Source organism: Rhipicephalus microplus, chromosome 3, assembly GCF_043290135.1.
Source record: "Rhipicephalus microplus isolate Deutch F79 chromosome 3, USDA_Rmic, whole genome shotgun sequence".
Lineage (NCBI taxonomy): Eukaryota > Metazoa > Arthropoda > Arachnida > Ixodida > Ixodidae > Rhipicephalus > Rhipicephalus microplus.
The window spans coordinates 104,035,571-104,052,516 of record NC_134702.1 but is presented as its reverse complement, the minus strand read 5'-3'; the positions used below and the strand labels follow the sequence as shown (position 1 = coordinate 104,052,516).

Here is a 16,946-nt window from a genome sequence, read left to right as displayed (position 1 = left end):
CTCAATAAAATCAATTGAACATAATATCTCAAGCGCTTCCCGTTGCACACCGTGACTGCACAAGGCTGGAAAATTATGATTTAGACGAGAAAATCTGCGAAGCAGAACTCATGATCGCCCTGCTGAAACATAATACTAAATCAGCAGCTGGACAAGATGGCATAACGAACAAAACACTACGTATTTTGTGTGATAAGTCTACAACTAAGTAAACTGAATGTATTACCAAAGTATGGAAGACAGGAAACGTTCCGCAACAATGGAAAACCGCAAAAATTGTGTTGATCCCTGGCCAGCCAAGCGACTGCAGATCGTAGAATTGAGACCTATATCTCTCACATTTTTCGTTGGGAAACTTATGCAGCACGTAATTCTAAAGTGTATAGCTACCCAGCTCGAGGACCGGGACGCACTCCTACACACAATGAACAACCTCTCATCGAAGCACGCAACGCTACAGTGGAAACATCACAAATTAAATGATCCGAGATCATTGACAAATGCCATTCTAGAGATATACCTCAAGAAGGCTTTTGATAGCGTAACGCATGCAACGGTGGTAGAGAGGGTAAACGATTTAGAACTGTAACAACGAACGTGCGATTACGTGTGTAATTTCCTGGCTGTAAGGAAGGCAAAGATCATATTAGGGATTCTAATTTTGGAGGTCATTGACATGAGCAGTGCAGGTACGCCGCAAGGCTTGGTATTATAGCCTATGTTATTCAATATGGCCCTAGTTGTGCAGCTGTTCAAGCGCCAAGAAATCAAACCTCTCGATTAGAAAATATATGTAGACGACGTGACCCTCTGGGTTAAATTGGGAGTGGTGGACAAAGAGAGGAAGCACTTCAAACAGCAGTCGAATTCATCGAGCGATATCTAGAAGATACTGGGCTGGTCTGCTGTGGGGAAAATCTAGAGCTGTTGCTGTACAGGCCGACTCGTAGAGGTCGCGAACCAGGCAACTGCTTACACAGTCTCGTTCCTAGAAAGAAATAAAGTTTAGAACAGCCGATGGAAAAACCACAACCATGGTCGACAGGATTAGGGTACTGGGTCTGCTCATCGAAGTCAAGGGCTACAACGGAGAAACCCTCAGACGACTGGATGCACCTGCAGCTAAAATAAGGAGGCTAAGGAGGTTATAAGATTGCTATAAAGTATAGCAATTAAACACTAGCTGTGGCTTGAAATAGGGAAATACAATAAAGCTAATACAGGAAATCGTGGTTAGCAGAATAGTAAACGTATAGCCGTACTTGAAATGCAAGTCGCGGAAAAGATCGAGACTGCCTCAGTCGTAAAATATTCAAACTAGCCATATAGGCTACAGATTAGAACAAGCACGGACAAACTGCTACAACTAGGCTTGCACAATACCATAGGTGAGCTCATTGAGGCACAGCGTACGGCAAAATATGAACATCTCTCTGAGACACGAGCAGGAAGATATTCTAGAGTGACTAGGTATAACCTATCACACACAACACAGCGTCTAAGTGGTGAAGGAGGAGGAAAATGAAAGAAGGAAGGAGGACATAGACCAAAGAGTCAGACGAGAGACGAAGATCAAAGAAAATATAGAGAAAAATTCGGTAATGACAAGGACGCAGTTTTCGTAAACGCTGCTCGATACAAGCGCAGACGGGGTTTTACGGCAGCCGTAATCGACAGCAACAAACGCTCTACGACGTGCGTAACGATGCGCACAATTGCCGAGACTGTAGAAGAGGTAGCCATGGGGCTCGCAGTAGCTCAGACAAACGGAACCGTGATCGTCAGTGACTTTCATACGGCAGTAAGAAACTTTGCCAACGACCACATCTCTCTGAAGGCGCTACGCATTCTACTTGAAGGGTGTCAAGCAAGCAACAGTAATACATTTTATAGACACCGGCTCACGCTTTCGCGGGGCACAGCAACAACGGGACTGTACATGGCGCAGCTCGAGGGCTCAACGACCGAGCTGCCTTCTCAATTGCCACCACAGCAGCCTCCAGGGACGATGACGTAATGGACGAGTGGGAGCGGGAAGACAGATTGACCTGATACAATGACAGAACAAAACATTACAGATTGCAGAGGGGCATAATCCCTCCAGTTACCCAAAATAACACAAAACAACAGTCTGTCGAATGACGGCAGTTACAAACAAGGACGTATCCGAATCCTAATCTCTCGCACTTGATATATTCCGATATATACTAAACGAGCAAGCGCAAGCGCTGTGACTGCAGAGCAACTTTGGAGCATATGTTATGGAAATGCATAGGAATTAGTGCCCATAACGAGTATGCGGCTTCTAGTTACAACCTTCGCGCGCTGGGTAGCCGCAATGCTCAGCCCCATCCTCGAACTTCGTATGTGAAGCCATCCGGGTGGCCGAGCAAGCTGCCAGGATTCAATTACAGCTGGCCGTAACCTAGACAGGCCATTGGCCCACCCCACCAACTCACCGGACTTAACATGAAGGTCCCTCCTCCCCCTCCTTATTGCTCTTCATCGGACAAACAACAACTACCACAGTATAAATAAAATTTGGGATGGAGCCTGGCCAGTGGCCCTTTAAACCATGGTCATGTGGTTTTTCATGATTAGACAAAAAGTTATGCGGGTTAATAGGACGGCAGTATACCAAAGCCTGGCTTAGGGAGCATTCAAGCGCCAGCTGGTTCGTTTCGAGTCATGCATGCCGTTCGTCCAGACTATAATAGTTATTTTGTACTTGTTAACTATTGCATGATAACTAAGAATTTCTGGTTTACTTATGCCATGAATTGTAAGCATGCAGTATATGTTTATGGGTGTAGCAACGTGGACCAGTTGCCGCAAAATCTCTAAAAACTTCCTTTTATTGTGCTTTATTGCATCGCAAGCCGACTTGATCATACCAAAACAAGCATATTTCTCTATAATAATCAATTGCTGTTCAAGAACTGTGAGGTCAGAAGAGGAAGATGTTTTGTTTATTCCCGTTTATGGTACTTTGTTTTCAGGTAATGTCAAAAGAAGATTTCAAAACTATGGAGGAGTACAACAATGTATCCTGCCTCCTTGGCGCTTGTAAAGATGGAAATTGTGTAGGCGACACGAATTGTACGTGGTGTTATAAGACTGGTGTCACAAACATGGGGATGATGGACTGATTTTCCTTAGTAAATAACATTTGAACACAAAAATGTTTCATGCCGGTGTCCGCCAAGACTTAAGTCACGTATGTTCATTGCAGAAGATACATTAAAAAAAATACGCGCCATAATGTACTGCGTCTGTCACAATAAAGTTCCGTGTCTATCAGACGACAAAGAAAAAAGTGTCCTCGTGTCTGTGTGCTTCCCTAAAAGAGACATCGAAAGACGATAGTCTCCTGTCGCGAGAGGGAGAGAATTAAACGTTTGTTTACCGTTCTTCGTGAGAAGATCAGTGAGTAGGGCGTGAGATATTGCACCACGTGGCCATACTGTGATGAAGCCAAAAATTTTAGAACAAAAAGCTACTGGTAAGTGGCAGAACCATGACGTTTTTGTTAGAAAGCCTTCATGTGCGCACGTATTCATGTTTTAGGAAGGTGACAACTCCGTTCATGGTTGCTTACAACTGGCTAAAACGGCCCCCATACTTCACGGGCCACCATGTTGGTCCTGAGCGGTCACTCATTTACGTTGAAGCATTGTGGGTTTCAGCGAGAAGAGAGAGAGGAAACTTTATTAGAACTTGGCCGGCAGCTTGGTCTTGGTGGCCTCAGATGGCGGCGCTGAGTCCCTGAACTCGGGCGGCATCTTCGGCCTGCCGGACAGCCCAGAGCTGGTCGTTGAGCTCCGAGCTTCTGAGCGCCGCCTCCCAGCGGCGGCGTCACCGACGGAGAATGTCCCCCGCGGCACCCGCAGACGGGACGGCGGCGGGAACGAGTGAGCTCGAGGCTTCCTGTTGCCTGGTATTGGCAGCCGTCATAGGCGCATCGCGAACGGCGGCCGTTTCTCGACCATTGTTATCGGCGCATTCCCAGAGCATGTGGCGCAGCGTTGCTCTGTGCCCGCATGCTTTACATAGATCGGTAATGTGTAAGTGCGGGTAGCAGTGGCGTAAGACGACCGGGCTGGGGTAAGAGTGGGTTTGTAGTAAACAATAGCTTACGGCATCATGTCTGTTTAATTTGTCATGCGGTGGCGGGAACTTTCGCCTTTCCAGTCTGTAGTGTTGCGTAATATCTCGGAACGTGATGAGACGATCACCCCACGACCATTGTGGTCTGTGTTGTCGCTGCGTGTCTGTCAAGGTGTCTCGATCCGGCAGATCAGAAGCCCCGTTCTCGGGAGCGGAGGCGGCGGCCACGGAATGTGCCGCGGCTCGGCGAGTGAGACCTCGAGCCGCGGCGTGGGCCGCCTCGTTGCCCGGAAGCGGGACATCGGTGTGTGCCGGGGTCCAAAGGAGGAAGACTGTTAAATTTTGTTGTGGCGATCGCGACGCTGAGTCACCATCACCGCACTTCTTAAGGATGCGGGCCGCTTCCCGCGAGATGCGGCCGCGCGCGAAGCCGCGGATTGCTGCCTGCGAGTCGCTGATTACGATCGTAGCGTTCGGCACCGTGGCGATTGCTAGGGCTATCGCGGCTTCTTCGGCCGCCTCCGTATGTCCCGTGGTCACCGTGCCGCTCGCGAGGCATTTGCCCGCACGGTCAACGACCGCAGCGGCGTGTGCGTGTCTCCCGTCACCATATCTCGCGGCATCTACGTACACAACTTCATCGCTAGTGCCGTACTTCTTTTGAACGTCACTAGCTCGCTGGTTACGGCGCCCGACGTGGTGCGTCGGGTGCATATTCTTAGGAAGCGGCGGAACAATTAGGCGGTCGCGAACCGAGGCAGGAACATCCGCTTTTTCTCCCTGCTGAGTGTGGTACCGGATGCCAAGTGACTCGAGGATGTGTCGACCCGTCTTAGACCCCGACAAGCGTTCGTTTTGCGAAACGACATGGGCCTCAATTAACTCGTCGAGTGAGTTGTGCAGTCCAAGTTCTAGTAACTTTTCAGTGCTCGCAGCGAGAAGAGGGAAGTTTTTTTTATAGCAAGTTCTGAAGGCTCGAGGGTCGCTTTCTGAAGTTAGCTGTGGTTCGGTAGAACAGGAATGACATGTTCGTGACTCGAGCTTGTATAAAATATTGTTAAAAGAGTTCGTTTTTCCCACCTGGTAGATGCACCGCATTGGCGGAGTGAGGATATTTAGGGAGCCTATATTTGTGAGGAGGAGAACCTCGATGCCCCTGTGAACGGACTTCAATGTCAGCGCGGCATTCCTGAAGCAAATTCACCTTAGCACTGCAGACTCTTCAAAGGCCTCTAAGTTGAAGGCTCGAAACCTTGCTGTTTGTATGATGGTACCCGTAACGACAGGGAAGGCAGATCAAACAACCGGGTAGCTCGCGATGTTTTCTGTAAACTTAATAACTCCGCTAGCCTGTTTCTCATGCCTTGAATATTGCTTTTATCCGTAATATAATTTCCTACAGCAAGTTTAGTTTGGCAGGGCTCGTCTGTCTACCTCTCCAAATGCCCTTCCTCAGCGACCGAGGTGAAATCGCGGGAACACGAACATCTTTCAGCAAAGGAGAATGCCAATGCGAACGTCTGTTGGAGGTTGATGGGCCAGGTGTTTTCTGCGACAAATGTAGCGACGGCTTCGGAAACCGACAAAGCGCAGATAGTGAATGCATGCAGGACCCCACATTCGACTAGTCATATTATTCGATTGGTGAAGCATGCTTCGACTACGAGGATAAACAAGCATACTAGACCAGCTTCCGCTCGCATAGCCTGGCGTAGCCGAATGAAGCCCGATTCATTATAAATGCAAAGCATTTCTCAGCAAATTTAGGCGACTTTGATCGTATCTATCTATCTATCTATCTATCTATCTATCTATCTATCTATCTATCTATCTATCTATCTATCTATCTATCTATCTATCTATCTATCTATCTATCTATCTATCTATCTATCTATCTATCTATCTATCTATCTATCTATCTATCTATCTATCTATCTATCTATCTATCTATCTATCTATCTATCTATCTATCTATCTATCTATCTATCTATCTATCTATCTATCTATCTATCTATCTATCTATCTATCTATCTATCTATCTATCTATCTATCTATCTATCTATCTATCTATCTATCTATCTATCTATCTATCCAGCCGCTTACGTTTGTGTGCCTTCGTGGTCGCCTCTATAACTTGGAGTGAACCAAAATTAGCATGGGAGGGTAAGATGGTTTCACGAATATGACGAGTTGGTCAAGATATGAATGTCATGATCCCGTCGTTTACGTCGTCAAACTCATCCCGCCAGCACCCACGGGCGGATATGAACACACCCACGGGCGGATATGTGCCACTGCTATGTGGGTATGTGCCACAGGTGATTGACCCTTAGTAGCTACCCAGGAATGAAGAGAACACACATGGGCAATTTCAACGTGCAAGCGTCAAGAAATACGTAACATCAGTAGTGCCGACCCGACAAATAAAAAAAAATGTCAAGGTCGTAGCCGAATCGAGCCCAAGCATTCTGCGTGCCAATGAAGCGTTTTGCCGCAGTGGTACGCCAGGTCTCGGAACTACTTTTCAAATAGGCGCTAATCTTCGCGCAACGTCAACAGTGGTTGCAGTGCTGCCCACCCAATTTTAAAAACATTACATGTGTACTCCTTTGATACAGCCGTAACGTCGCGTCACCCCCCTAAAACACGGAGACGCGCGCACATGTAGGCTTCCTAGTTTTTGTGAAGCGTAGCCAGTGCCTTCTCTATTTTTAGAGGAGGCGCTGGCGTAACAAACACCCGTTTTTTGTTAACAGCGTTACATTGTCAGCTCAGCGTAATAAACAGTGTGTTCTTTAAAATTACATGTCTATGCAGTTCTTTAATAAAAAAAAACAAACTATTTAAGTCTAAAATATTCATGTTGCAGCTCAAATATGCGCAATATTTGCTTTTTTGTTAACAATTTTCACTAGTATTAACACAACTACCAGATTAAGACGGGTGACCATCGAACACGGGCTTAAACCATCGTCGGGTGGTTGACTCGTTGAAACAATGACAGACAGACAGACAGACAGACAGACAGACAGACAGACAGACAGACAGACAGACAGGTAGACAGCGATTTCTGCAGTATTCCTGGAAAGACTATCGATTTAAAGAAGCTCCACCAACAGAAGTGGAACCCGCCACTTTTGGGTCTGCAGATGCCAGGCACGCTATCCACTGTGCTGTAAGCCCATACTTTGTATGTTTAAAAACACGTCTTTTCTATCTAGATCTGCCCCTTGCAGAGTTTTCGGTAAAGTGCAATAATGTGTCATGGCCATGACAACGGCGATTAGTTCATTCAACGTGTCGTTTCTAAGTGTCTTTCCCATTCAATGCATCTCTAATAAGACAATGGAAATTTTGTAAACACCTTAACAAATCTCCATGTGGTGACCTTACCCAAGCGTCAGCGTCACTTATAGCATCCATCCGTATAAAAAAATGGCGATTGCACGTATGTGTGGAATCCGTATTATGTGAAGCACGAATGGGGAAGGTTTATACGTCGATTTAAAATCAACACAACGTTACGAGGTGCTCATACATTATGCCGAACATGACGTCGATGTCATGATCATCATGTTTGCGCATGGCATTTTCGTTCGTCATCCATTCAGGTCTAGTAATACCGAATTTGGTATATGCGAAGCTGGTGAAACGGCCGCGAGCGCATCATGAGCGTAGCATGTAGTCATGCTTTACATGACACAAATAATATGATTATCATGTTGAGACGTCTCGTTTACCTTCGTGGTCTATTCACTTCACATAATACCAAACTTGGTATATGTGAAACTACCAAAAAGGCCATGAGCGTGCTATAAGCGTCACATATAATTATGCTATACATAACACGCATATAATAAGTATTGTGTTAGGACGTGTTATTTACCTTTGTCGGCTATTCCCATCCCGTAATACCAAATTTGGTACATGTGAAACAGCCGAAATGACCGCGAGTGTGCTATGAACGTAGCATGTAGTCAGGCTATACATAAAATGCATATCACGATTATTGTGTTTGGACGTGTTATTTACCTTCGTCGTCTAATGACTTCAAGTAATATTGAATTAGGTATATGCGAAGCTACTGAAATGGCCGCGAGTGCGCTAGGAGCGTAACATATAGTCATGTTATACATGACGTGCATATCGGGATTGTCATGTTTGGAAGTGTCATTTACCTTTGTCGTCTATTCTCGTCACGTAATGCCAAATTTGGTACATGTGAAGCTTACGAAATGGCCACGAGCATGCCATGAGCGTAGCATGTAGTCATGTTATATATGATACGACTATCGTGACACTAGGAGATACTATGAAAATAAAGCGTTCCGTCCATCAGGGCTGCCAGCTGAGTCTCCTACTGTTCAGTTTATATGTAAATCGTTGTGCTTAGCAATAACTCAGAACAGCAGCATTCATGGCTTTATATAGACTACAAGAATCGGAACATAAAATTCTGGCGTATGCCGATGATGTGGCTAATTGTTGCACCTATCACTTTAGTGTTACTACTACCATCACTGCAGTTAAAAGGTTTGATAATGCAACTGGCAGTCTAGTAAACTGCGGAGAGTGTCTGGGCTTCTGGCATGGAGAGTGGTCATCAAGACCAGACTATTTTGCCAACGTTAAGTGGGTGAGCAGACCTGCCATGTACTTTGGGATGCCACTGGAATATTATAAATATAATGAGGACTACTGGCAAGAACAAGCGAAGGAAATCTCGACGAAAGCCAATAGATGCAACGGTAATAATGTGTCAGTGTTTTTGAAAGCAACTGTCTGTAATCATTTCTTTGCCTCAAAACTTTGGCATTGATGCAAGTATTGCATTGTTCAAGGGCAAACATACAGAAGCTTCATTGTATCTTTGCAGTGTTCGTGTGGGCCTCGAACTGGCATAGATGCAGTTGAACGCATATCGTAATTATAATGCTTGAAAGTGTCCTTTGCCTTTGTCGTATATTCACGCCACGTAATACCAAATGTCGCATTTGTGAAGCTAGCGAAATGACTACGAGCACGCTATGAGCGTAGCACGTAGTCATGTTGTACCTAACACATGTATCACGATTATCTTGTTTGGAAGTGTCATTTAACTTCGTCGTCTATTCATGTCACGTTATACCAAATTTAGTGTATGTGAAGAAACTGAAATGGCTGCGAGTACGCTATGAGCGTAGCATCTAGCCATGTTTTACATGACACGAATACTATGATTATTATCCTTGAACATGTCATTTACCTTCTTCGTCTATTCACGTTACGTAATACCAATCCTGATACATGTGAAAGTACTGAAACGAATGCGAGCATGCTATGAGCGTAGCATGTAGTCATGTTTTACATGACAGCATGTCACAAACACCTTGTTTGGAAATGTCGTTTACATCTGTCGTCTATTCACTTCACGTAATACCGAATTTGGTGTATGTGATTATAGCTAAACGGCCGCGAGCGCGCTATGATCGTAGCGTGTAGTCATGCTTTACATAACCCGCATATCATGATTTTAATGTTTAGACCTGTTATCTACTTTCTCCTTCGTCGTCTATTCACTTCATGGAATACCAAATTCCGTATATGCGAAGCTAGGAAAATGGCCGCGAGCATGCTATGAGTGTAGCATTTAGTAATGTCTTACATGGCTCAAATACTATGATTGTCATGTTTGGACGTGTCATTTACCTTCTTCGTCCATTCACGTCACGCAACAGCAAACCTTGTACATGAGTCAGTGAGTGAAACAACTTTATTGACGATCCGGCATAAAGGTGGAAGGGGCAGGGGGATTAAAGCGAGACATTAGCGTGCTCGGACGTCCCAGAGCAGCAACCTACTCGCGTCAAACCCGTGGGGGCGCGGCTTTCGGCCACTGGCGTTCCAGGATGCTAAGCACGTGCTGGACCACGTCTCTTTGGTTGCCTGGCTCTTGGCTGATGATTTTGCTGCTTATGGCAGTTGGCGTTACTTCTTGGTTACCCGGCGGTAGGGCACAGTCCCAGAGGAGGTGTCTCTGGGTGGCTCGCGCCTTCTTGCAGTGTTGGCATACATCAGTAGTGTAAACCTCCGGGCAAACGTGCTTTGCCCAGACGGGGGTTCATATGGCTTGTACTTGCAACTGCCGTAGTGTGGCTGCTTCTCTGCGTTGTAGGTTTCGGTGAGGCGGTGGGTAGAGGCGTCTGCTCATTCTGTACCACTGCAGAACGTCGGCGTAGGTTGTGATAAAATACTCTCCGTCTTCGGCATCGGGTCGTTGCGGCTCCGAGGAATGCGTTGACAGAGACACGCGGCTAGTTAGCGCGTGTGCCTCCGTATCTGCCTCCTCGTTGCGGTTCGGGCCCACGTCCAGCTCCCCGGCGTGCGCAGGGAACCACTTGACGGTAATGTTTGTTTCCGGTCTTGCTATAGGTAACATACTCTTGCAGTGGTTTCATGGACGTTGTTTGTAGCAAAGTTGACTATTGCTGTCTTCGAGTCGCTGAGGACCGTGCGGCAATCCGGGATCGCTAGTGCCAGTGCGGTTGCAAACTCCTCGGCTTGCGTGGGCGACTTGCACCGTATGCTTCCCAACGTTGTGAGTACTCCAGTGTCTGCTGCGATGACTGCTGCTGCGTACGTGCTTGGCCGGTGGGGATACTTTGCCACGTCCACGTAGTACACGCGCGGATCGTTGGCGTGACTTGTTGTGAGGGTCGTGTGAAGCTAGTGAAAACGCTGCAAGAATGGTATGAGTGCAGCATGTAGTCATGTTTTACAAGGTGCGCATGTCACGAATGTCTTGTTTGGAAGCGTCATTTACCTTTGTCGTCCATTGACTTCACGTAATATTAAATTTGGTATATCGGAAGCTAGCGAAACGGCCGTGAGCACGCTATGAGAGCAGCACATAGTGATGTTTTACATCACCCGAACTTCGGGATTATCGTGTTTGCACGTGTTATCTACTTTCACATTCGTCGGCTATTCACTTCACGAAATACTAAATTCGGTATGATGTGAAGCTAGTGAAACAGCCACGAGTGCGCTATGAGCGTAGCGTGTAGGTATGTTTTACAAGAACCGCATAACGTGATTGCCATGTTTATACGTGTTATTGACCTTCTTCGTTTATACATTTCACGTAATACATAATTTGATGTATGTGAAGCTGGCGAAACGACCTCGAGCGCTCCATGAGCATGGCTTGTTGTGATGACTTCTATAACGTGCATGTCATTATCTCCATGTTAGGGCCTGTTACTTACGTTCGCCATGCAGTGATCTCATACGATACCAGTTTTGGAATATGTCATGTGCACGAAACCATCACAAGAGCTGCTAATCTATCGCATGAAAATCACGGCAGTCATGACATACATGCCGCGATTTACATGTTATGACTAGTAACTTATGCTCATCAAACAGTCATGTTATACCAAACCAATTTTGGTATAAGTACCATAATCGAAACGGCCAGGGGAACTAAAAGTCGTAAGCTGCTAGATAGATAGATAGACAGATACGGTCGAATTCGCCAAAGTTCACCTAAACATTCGCATAAAAAAAAACACCATCTTGCACGAAAGAGAATCATGTGTAGATGCGAAGCAGTGGTGGCGCTCACTGCTGCGTAGTGATAAATTGACTGGAACGGGAAAGTACCACCATCCTTTTCTCTTCACAGCCACGTGCAGTCGGAGGGCTTCACTACAGAAATGATCTAGCTCACTCGATTCACTGGTCTCTCCCGGCTGCAATAGTCAGGTGCATTGCCTGTAGATCCTTTTTATAGCAGCAGAAAACCATTCGGAAGCTTTGAGACATCCCATGTCATTTTCAAGTTTAATCGAACGCTTGCTGGCGCATCGTAAACTGCCCGGACCCTGCGCTTCCAGCGAGAAACGGGCAAAGCAATCTTGGCTGTTTTCAGACAAAAAAAAAAAAACTACACCAATCGACAGTTTGTGCACGTGTGTCTGTGCAGAATACGACGGGAAAAGTTCACTCTCCCTGCAGATAACCTCCTTTGTGAGGTAAGCACCTTTTTGAGAATTCGCCGATGTTGTTTGGGAAACGATTGCGTTGGCCCAGCGCTAAAGCAGTGTGTTTCAAGTGCTTGCCGTGGAGGTTGATGCGCGGTAACATTGCCGTCTTTCTTTAGGTTTCCCTTAAAATTATCGCCTTACAATTCCCATGTAGCATTGAGTGCGTCGTGAAAGCTGACGGCTGCACAACCGCATCAATAACTTTCCATTGGGTTGGCTTTTGATTTTTAGTGATGTTTTACGTGCATGCTGTTTTCTTATATATATGCATGGTTGCGTGTGGTGTAGTCTGGCTTCCTTCACAAACTACGAAAGTAGTCCTGCTTGACGCTCCTGGTTGACAAAAATAAATGACAGGGGGTAACACAAAAGCTATGATATACATGACATATACGGTTGGCATGTCTGCTACAGCCATAATAAACTTGTGGTCGCCTCGATAGTTCAATATAAACTAAGATTTGTATCGCAAGCTGTGACTGTAAAATGGGGCCCTTTTTGTGAAGTGCAGTACTTTCTAGTGCTTTGTATTTATTCATTTACTTTATTTATTTTCAACATACTGTTAACCCTTTGGGTGGTTTTTACAGGAGTGGGAGCAAAAACAAAATCACAAAAAGCAGCCACAGTAAAAGTAAAAACACAATACAATTTTGTCGGAGCAGCGTTGATGAACAAGAAAAAGTTAGGAAGAAGGAACCTGCATGCATATATAAGGTGACAGCGGATCCATTATCAATTTTATACGATCCTGAAAATGGGTAGAGAAACGTTTACGCACTTGTAACAGTTGGTGTAAATACACATATTGGCAATTAACCCAATACAAGGGGGCAATCGTAAATTGAAAATACAGTGCATACTATTTTATCAGGCTTATTGTCAATGTTTTGTATATTTTGCAACATTTCTGTAAAGTCATCAACTGTACGCTGTTCGGGTACAAGTTGGTCAAGGGCATTCCATTCTCGTATGCAACTAGGAAAAAGAAGAATAATAGAATATGTTGTTGTTGCACGAGTATTTTTGGAGTGTGTGATCATTTGTGCGACGTGTTTTCTTGTTGCCTTGGTTTTTATGTATTTTCTGTAGTCTATCTTACAACAATTGTGCAATAACTTATATATATTTTCATACGATCAATTTTCGCTTGACTTTCGAGTGTGGGCAAACCTGCGCGGCTTAGTCATTCAGTTGGAGAGTCGAGGCGGCGATACCGGTTGAAAATAAATCTAATCGCTTCACGCTTGTTCGTTTTCAAGCATGCTGATAACGCTGCTCGTGAAGAAAAACCAGATTACGCTGGCATACTTCAAGATCGGTCTGACAAGTGTGTCGTATGCTAGATGCTTAGTGTCACACTCGGCGTGTCGCAGCGTCCGCTTAAAAAAAACAATCTCTTTAAGGCATTATTTCTTACGGTTTCTATGTGCACTGTCCAACTAAGATCGGAAATTATAATCACACCAATGTATTTGTAGTGGCTTACATTTTGTAGCATGGTATTGTTTTAACCATAATGAAAGGGTAAGCACGATTTATTTTTCATGGGTTGCATCGGGACTGTTTTGTCAGAATTAATCACCTTTGCCATTTAGAACACCATCGTACCACGTCATTTATGGCATCGTTGAATTCAATTTGGCCACTGAAACTTTTGATCTTTTGTATAATATGTAGTCATCTGCAAAAAGTTGAATGTTTACTTTTGTGTTGTTTGTCAGGTCATTTATAAAAAGAAGAAATATTATCGGTGTCAAGACGGATTCCCGAGGCACGCCGGACGTAACGTTCAGTCTTTCACAGACATGATCGTTGCATTGCACAAATTGTTGGCGACCGGACAAGTAGTTTGATATCCAAAGGGTCACTGCCCATCCCCTAGCTTGCAAGCCAGCTGGTAAACTAGATTTTCATGCGAAACGTGGTCAAACGCTTTGAGAAATCCATAACTATTATATCGATTCGGTAGTTTTGAGTAATGCCTTCGGCCAGATCATGGATTGTTTCGGCAAGTCTTGTTACGGTTGACAGGCCTCTCCAAAATCCGTGTTGGCTATGGTGTAGCACATACCTTGTAATAAATTGCTCGAGTAGTTTACAATTGGTCAAGTAGTTGTTGAATATGCTTGAGTAGTTTAGAGCTAGTGGAAGTTAAGGAAATGGACCTGTAGTTAGATGGAGTTGATTTGTCACCAGATTTATTGCACTGGGATTATTTTCGCAAGTTTCCATTCGAAGGAATCTGCGAATTCTGGATAGATTCAGTAAATATTAAGCGCAGGTACTTGCAGAGTGGTTCGGCATACCGTTTGAGAAAGGTGTTCGGTATCCCATCTGCACCACAGCTCTTTTCATCATCAAGGTTAGTAGCAGACAGAGTATACCGCTTTGAGTTATTTCTGGAGTTTCTGATAATTTGCTATCGGTGAGTGGTATAATCCTTGAATGCTGTACTAGCCCGTTATCGATTGTGAAGACGGACTGGAAGTAGCAATAATTAGTCTGCCTTATCTTTTGCGTCTGTCGAGGGGGAAGCGTTTTCGCTGCCATGTTTACCGCTTACATATCGCCAAAAGTTTGCACGAGAGATTCCGATGAACTTTGCTATATTGGTACCAAAAAAGGAAATTTTCGAAGAACGTATTTTGTTTTTGAGCATTTTTGATAAAGCAGATATCTGAGCTGAGTAGTAATAAATGAACGCGTACAAGTACACATTTTATACAGTTTACCCACGCTTGTATTTTCTACGTGTGTTTCAGGTAATTGAACCGGACAAAGCTGTGTGCTTTATTTTTTTCTTCAGTGTCACTTCTCTTACATAACAACCAAAATGTTGCGCCAAATATTGCGCCAAATCACACAGCTGTGGTAAAACTGGTGTGACATAAACATCAGTGCAGAAGATATGGGTAAACTGGCTCGTTTTCTTTGTTAGAAACTATATTGGAGAGAACCGACAAGCAGTTATGCCGAGGAAATTATAGGGGACACATTATCAGAAGTAATTGTAGAGTAAATGTGAAGAAAGAAGAGTGGATGAAAAGATAATTTGGCATGGGCATGATCCGAACGATCTTCGAATAAGCTACCACGGTAGCTATCCCACGTGTACTTTTTTTGTGTATTAAACGTGGGAGCGTCAGTCAGCATCTCCTGTTGCCATTGCGTTGCGCAGAAAAGAAACCTGGAGAGGTGAAATCACGCAGGAATTGACCGATGTTTCCTACTAGAACATGCAATCGCTGCTATGGACAATAGGAGACAAAAGACTCCGACTAACACAGGGACGCACATTCTGCTTTTAGGTAATGCGGGCGCCTTAAATTTTCATTGTCCAACAACGCTCAGGAGAAATCTCCCACCCACACTACCATGAAGTTCAAGAACCAGTGCCTGTGTGTGGCCAGTGAGCAGATGTGCAGAGTGAGCAGCCAAGTTTTCAATCAAGAAACCCGTAATCAGATGCTGCCTGCGTCGGCATTGCGAGGAGAGAGAGAGAGAGGTGGGGAGAAGAAAGGTGGATGGCACGCGCTTGCACAGTGGAGTGCGGACGACACAGGATTGAACTCGTTCACAAGATGTTTCACATCTAAGGTAGCTGTGTGCCGCCTGGCTGTAAGTCCACGTTCTACACTTAAGCGTGCACCGCGAAAAAAATGCAGCCTGCCAAACGAAAAGCACAACATGCATTGCGCTCCCTCTGCAGCAAACTCACAAAGATTCAGCAGTAGTGTTAGCGTTCAGTGATATAAACTAAAAATACGCAGATTGTAAATGTAATGCGAGGCCCTAAGTACAGACGCTATTCCTAGATTAAATACAGTGCGATGCCAACGCACGGAAGACATCATGTACTTAGATCTTGCCGGTGCCTGTTGAAGCAAAAGTCAGCCGCTTCAAATCTTTCTTTTCGTTGACCTTCACTATTAAACCAATGCAACCCCAATAACACTCGCATTGGATTTAGCTTTAATAATGAGGCTTCACCAGAGCTGTATACTTCTGATAAAATAGCTCCATTTTGAGTAACGTAACAACTTTTTTGTGAGAGGGGGGGGGCAAAGTTTGAGTTTTTCGTTCTCATATATATATATATATATATATTGTCATGACTAAAAGCCGTCAGGCCGGCAGAGGACAACAAAGTGACGAGCATGAGCAACAACCACGACAGACATCTGAGGGAGACCATGATGAGTCTTCCGTTCTGATGTGCAGAAATTCTCCTCGTCAGGACCATTCCCCGTGGACGGCTTCTCTGCAGCGTGTGGCCTTCTTCATGACGTGCTTTCCCGCAGTCTTGTAAGCAGCATTCTCGTCACACTGGAACCTTTGTTTGGTCACATCGTTAAGTTGAATAACAACCAGGCCATTCAAGAAGACCTTCATGCAGTGTCCCCAAACATCTAGACCATAACTAACGTGCGTCGATTTGGCCGTGGTGGGATAGTACACAGATCGCCGGACGAAAACGCGCAAGAGACCTTCTCAGCAGTTTGTCTTTCGAATCAAGTTCAGTAAGTGCGTTATTCCACCTCCTCTGGCTTGCACAAAAGGCAACGTACGAGATGTAGACGCGCAGAAGAGTCCTGCTAAAACTCTATAGAAGCTCTCTGGAGCAGGTGTAGAGACATTTTATTGATGCAAGTGAGTTGTGGACAATATGCGCGTCACAACAGAGTCCGTGATTGTGACTTTTGCTGGCACCTCATGTAGTTCTGAGATAAAAGCGTGACCTCTGGTGTTTCGAGTAGATCAATTAGCGTCTCGCCTGTTAAATGCCAGAACTGCTGGAGATTCGGTCAT

The 16,946-nt window shown here is 45.0% G+C and overlaps 1 protein-coding gene across 2 annotated transcripts in view; it reads left to right on the top strand.

The window, feature by feature from the left end:
• LOC119159970 (uncharacterized) overlaps positions 1–3,319 on the top strand; it is a 144,943-nt gene extending 141,624 nt beyond the window's left edge. For both annotated transcript variants that reach the window (XM_075890082.1, XM_037412750.2), the window contains one exon: positions 3,000–3,319. In XM_075890082.1, the coding sequence (XP_075746197.1) occupies positions 3,000–3,149 (150 nt within the window). In that variant the 3' untranslated portion in view covers positions 3,150–3,319. The remainder of the gene's footprint in view (positions 1–2,999) is intronic.
• The last annotated feature ends 13,627 nt before the right edge of the window (positions 3,320–16,946 follow it).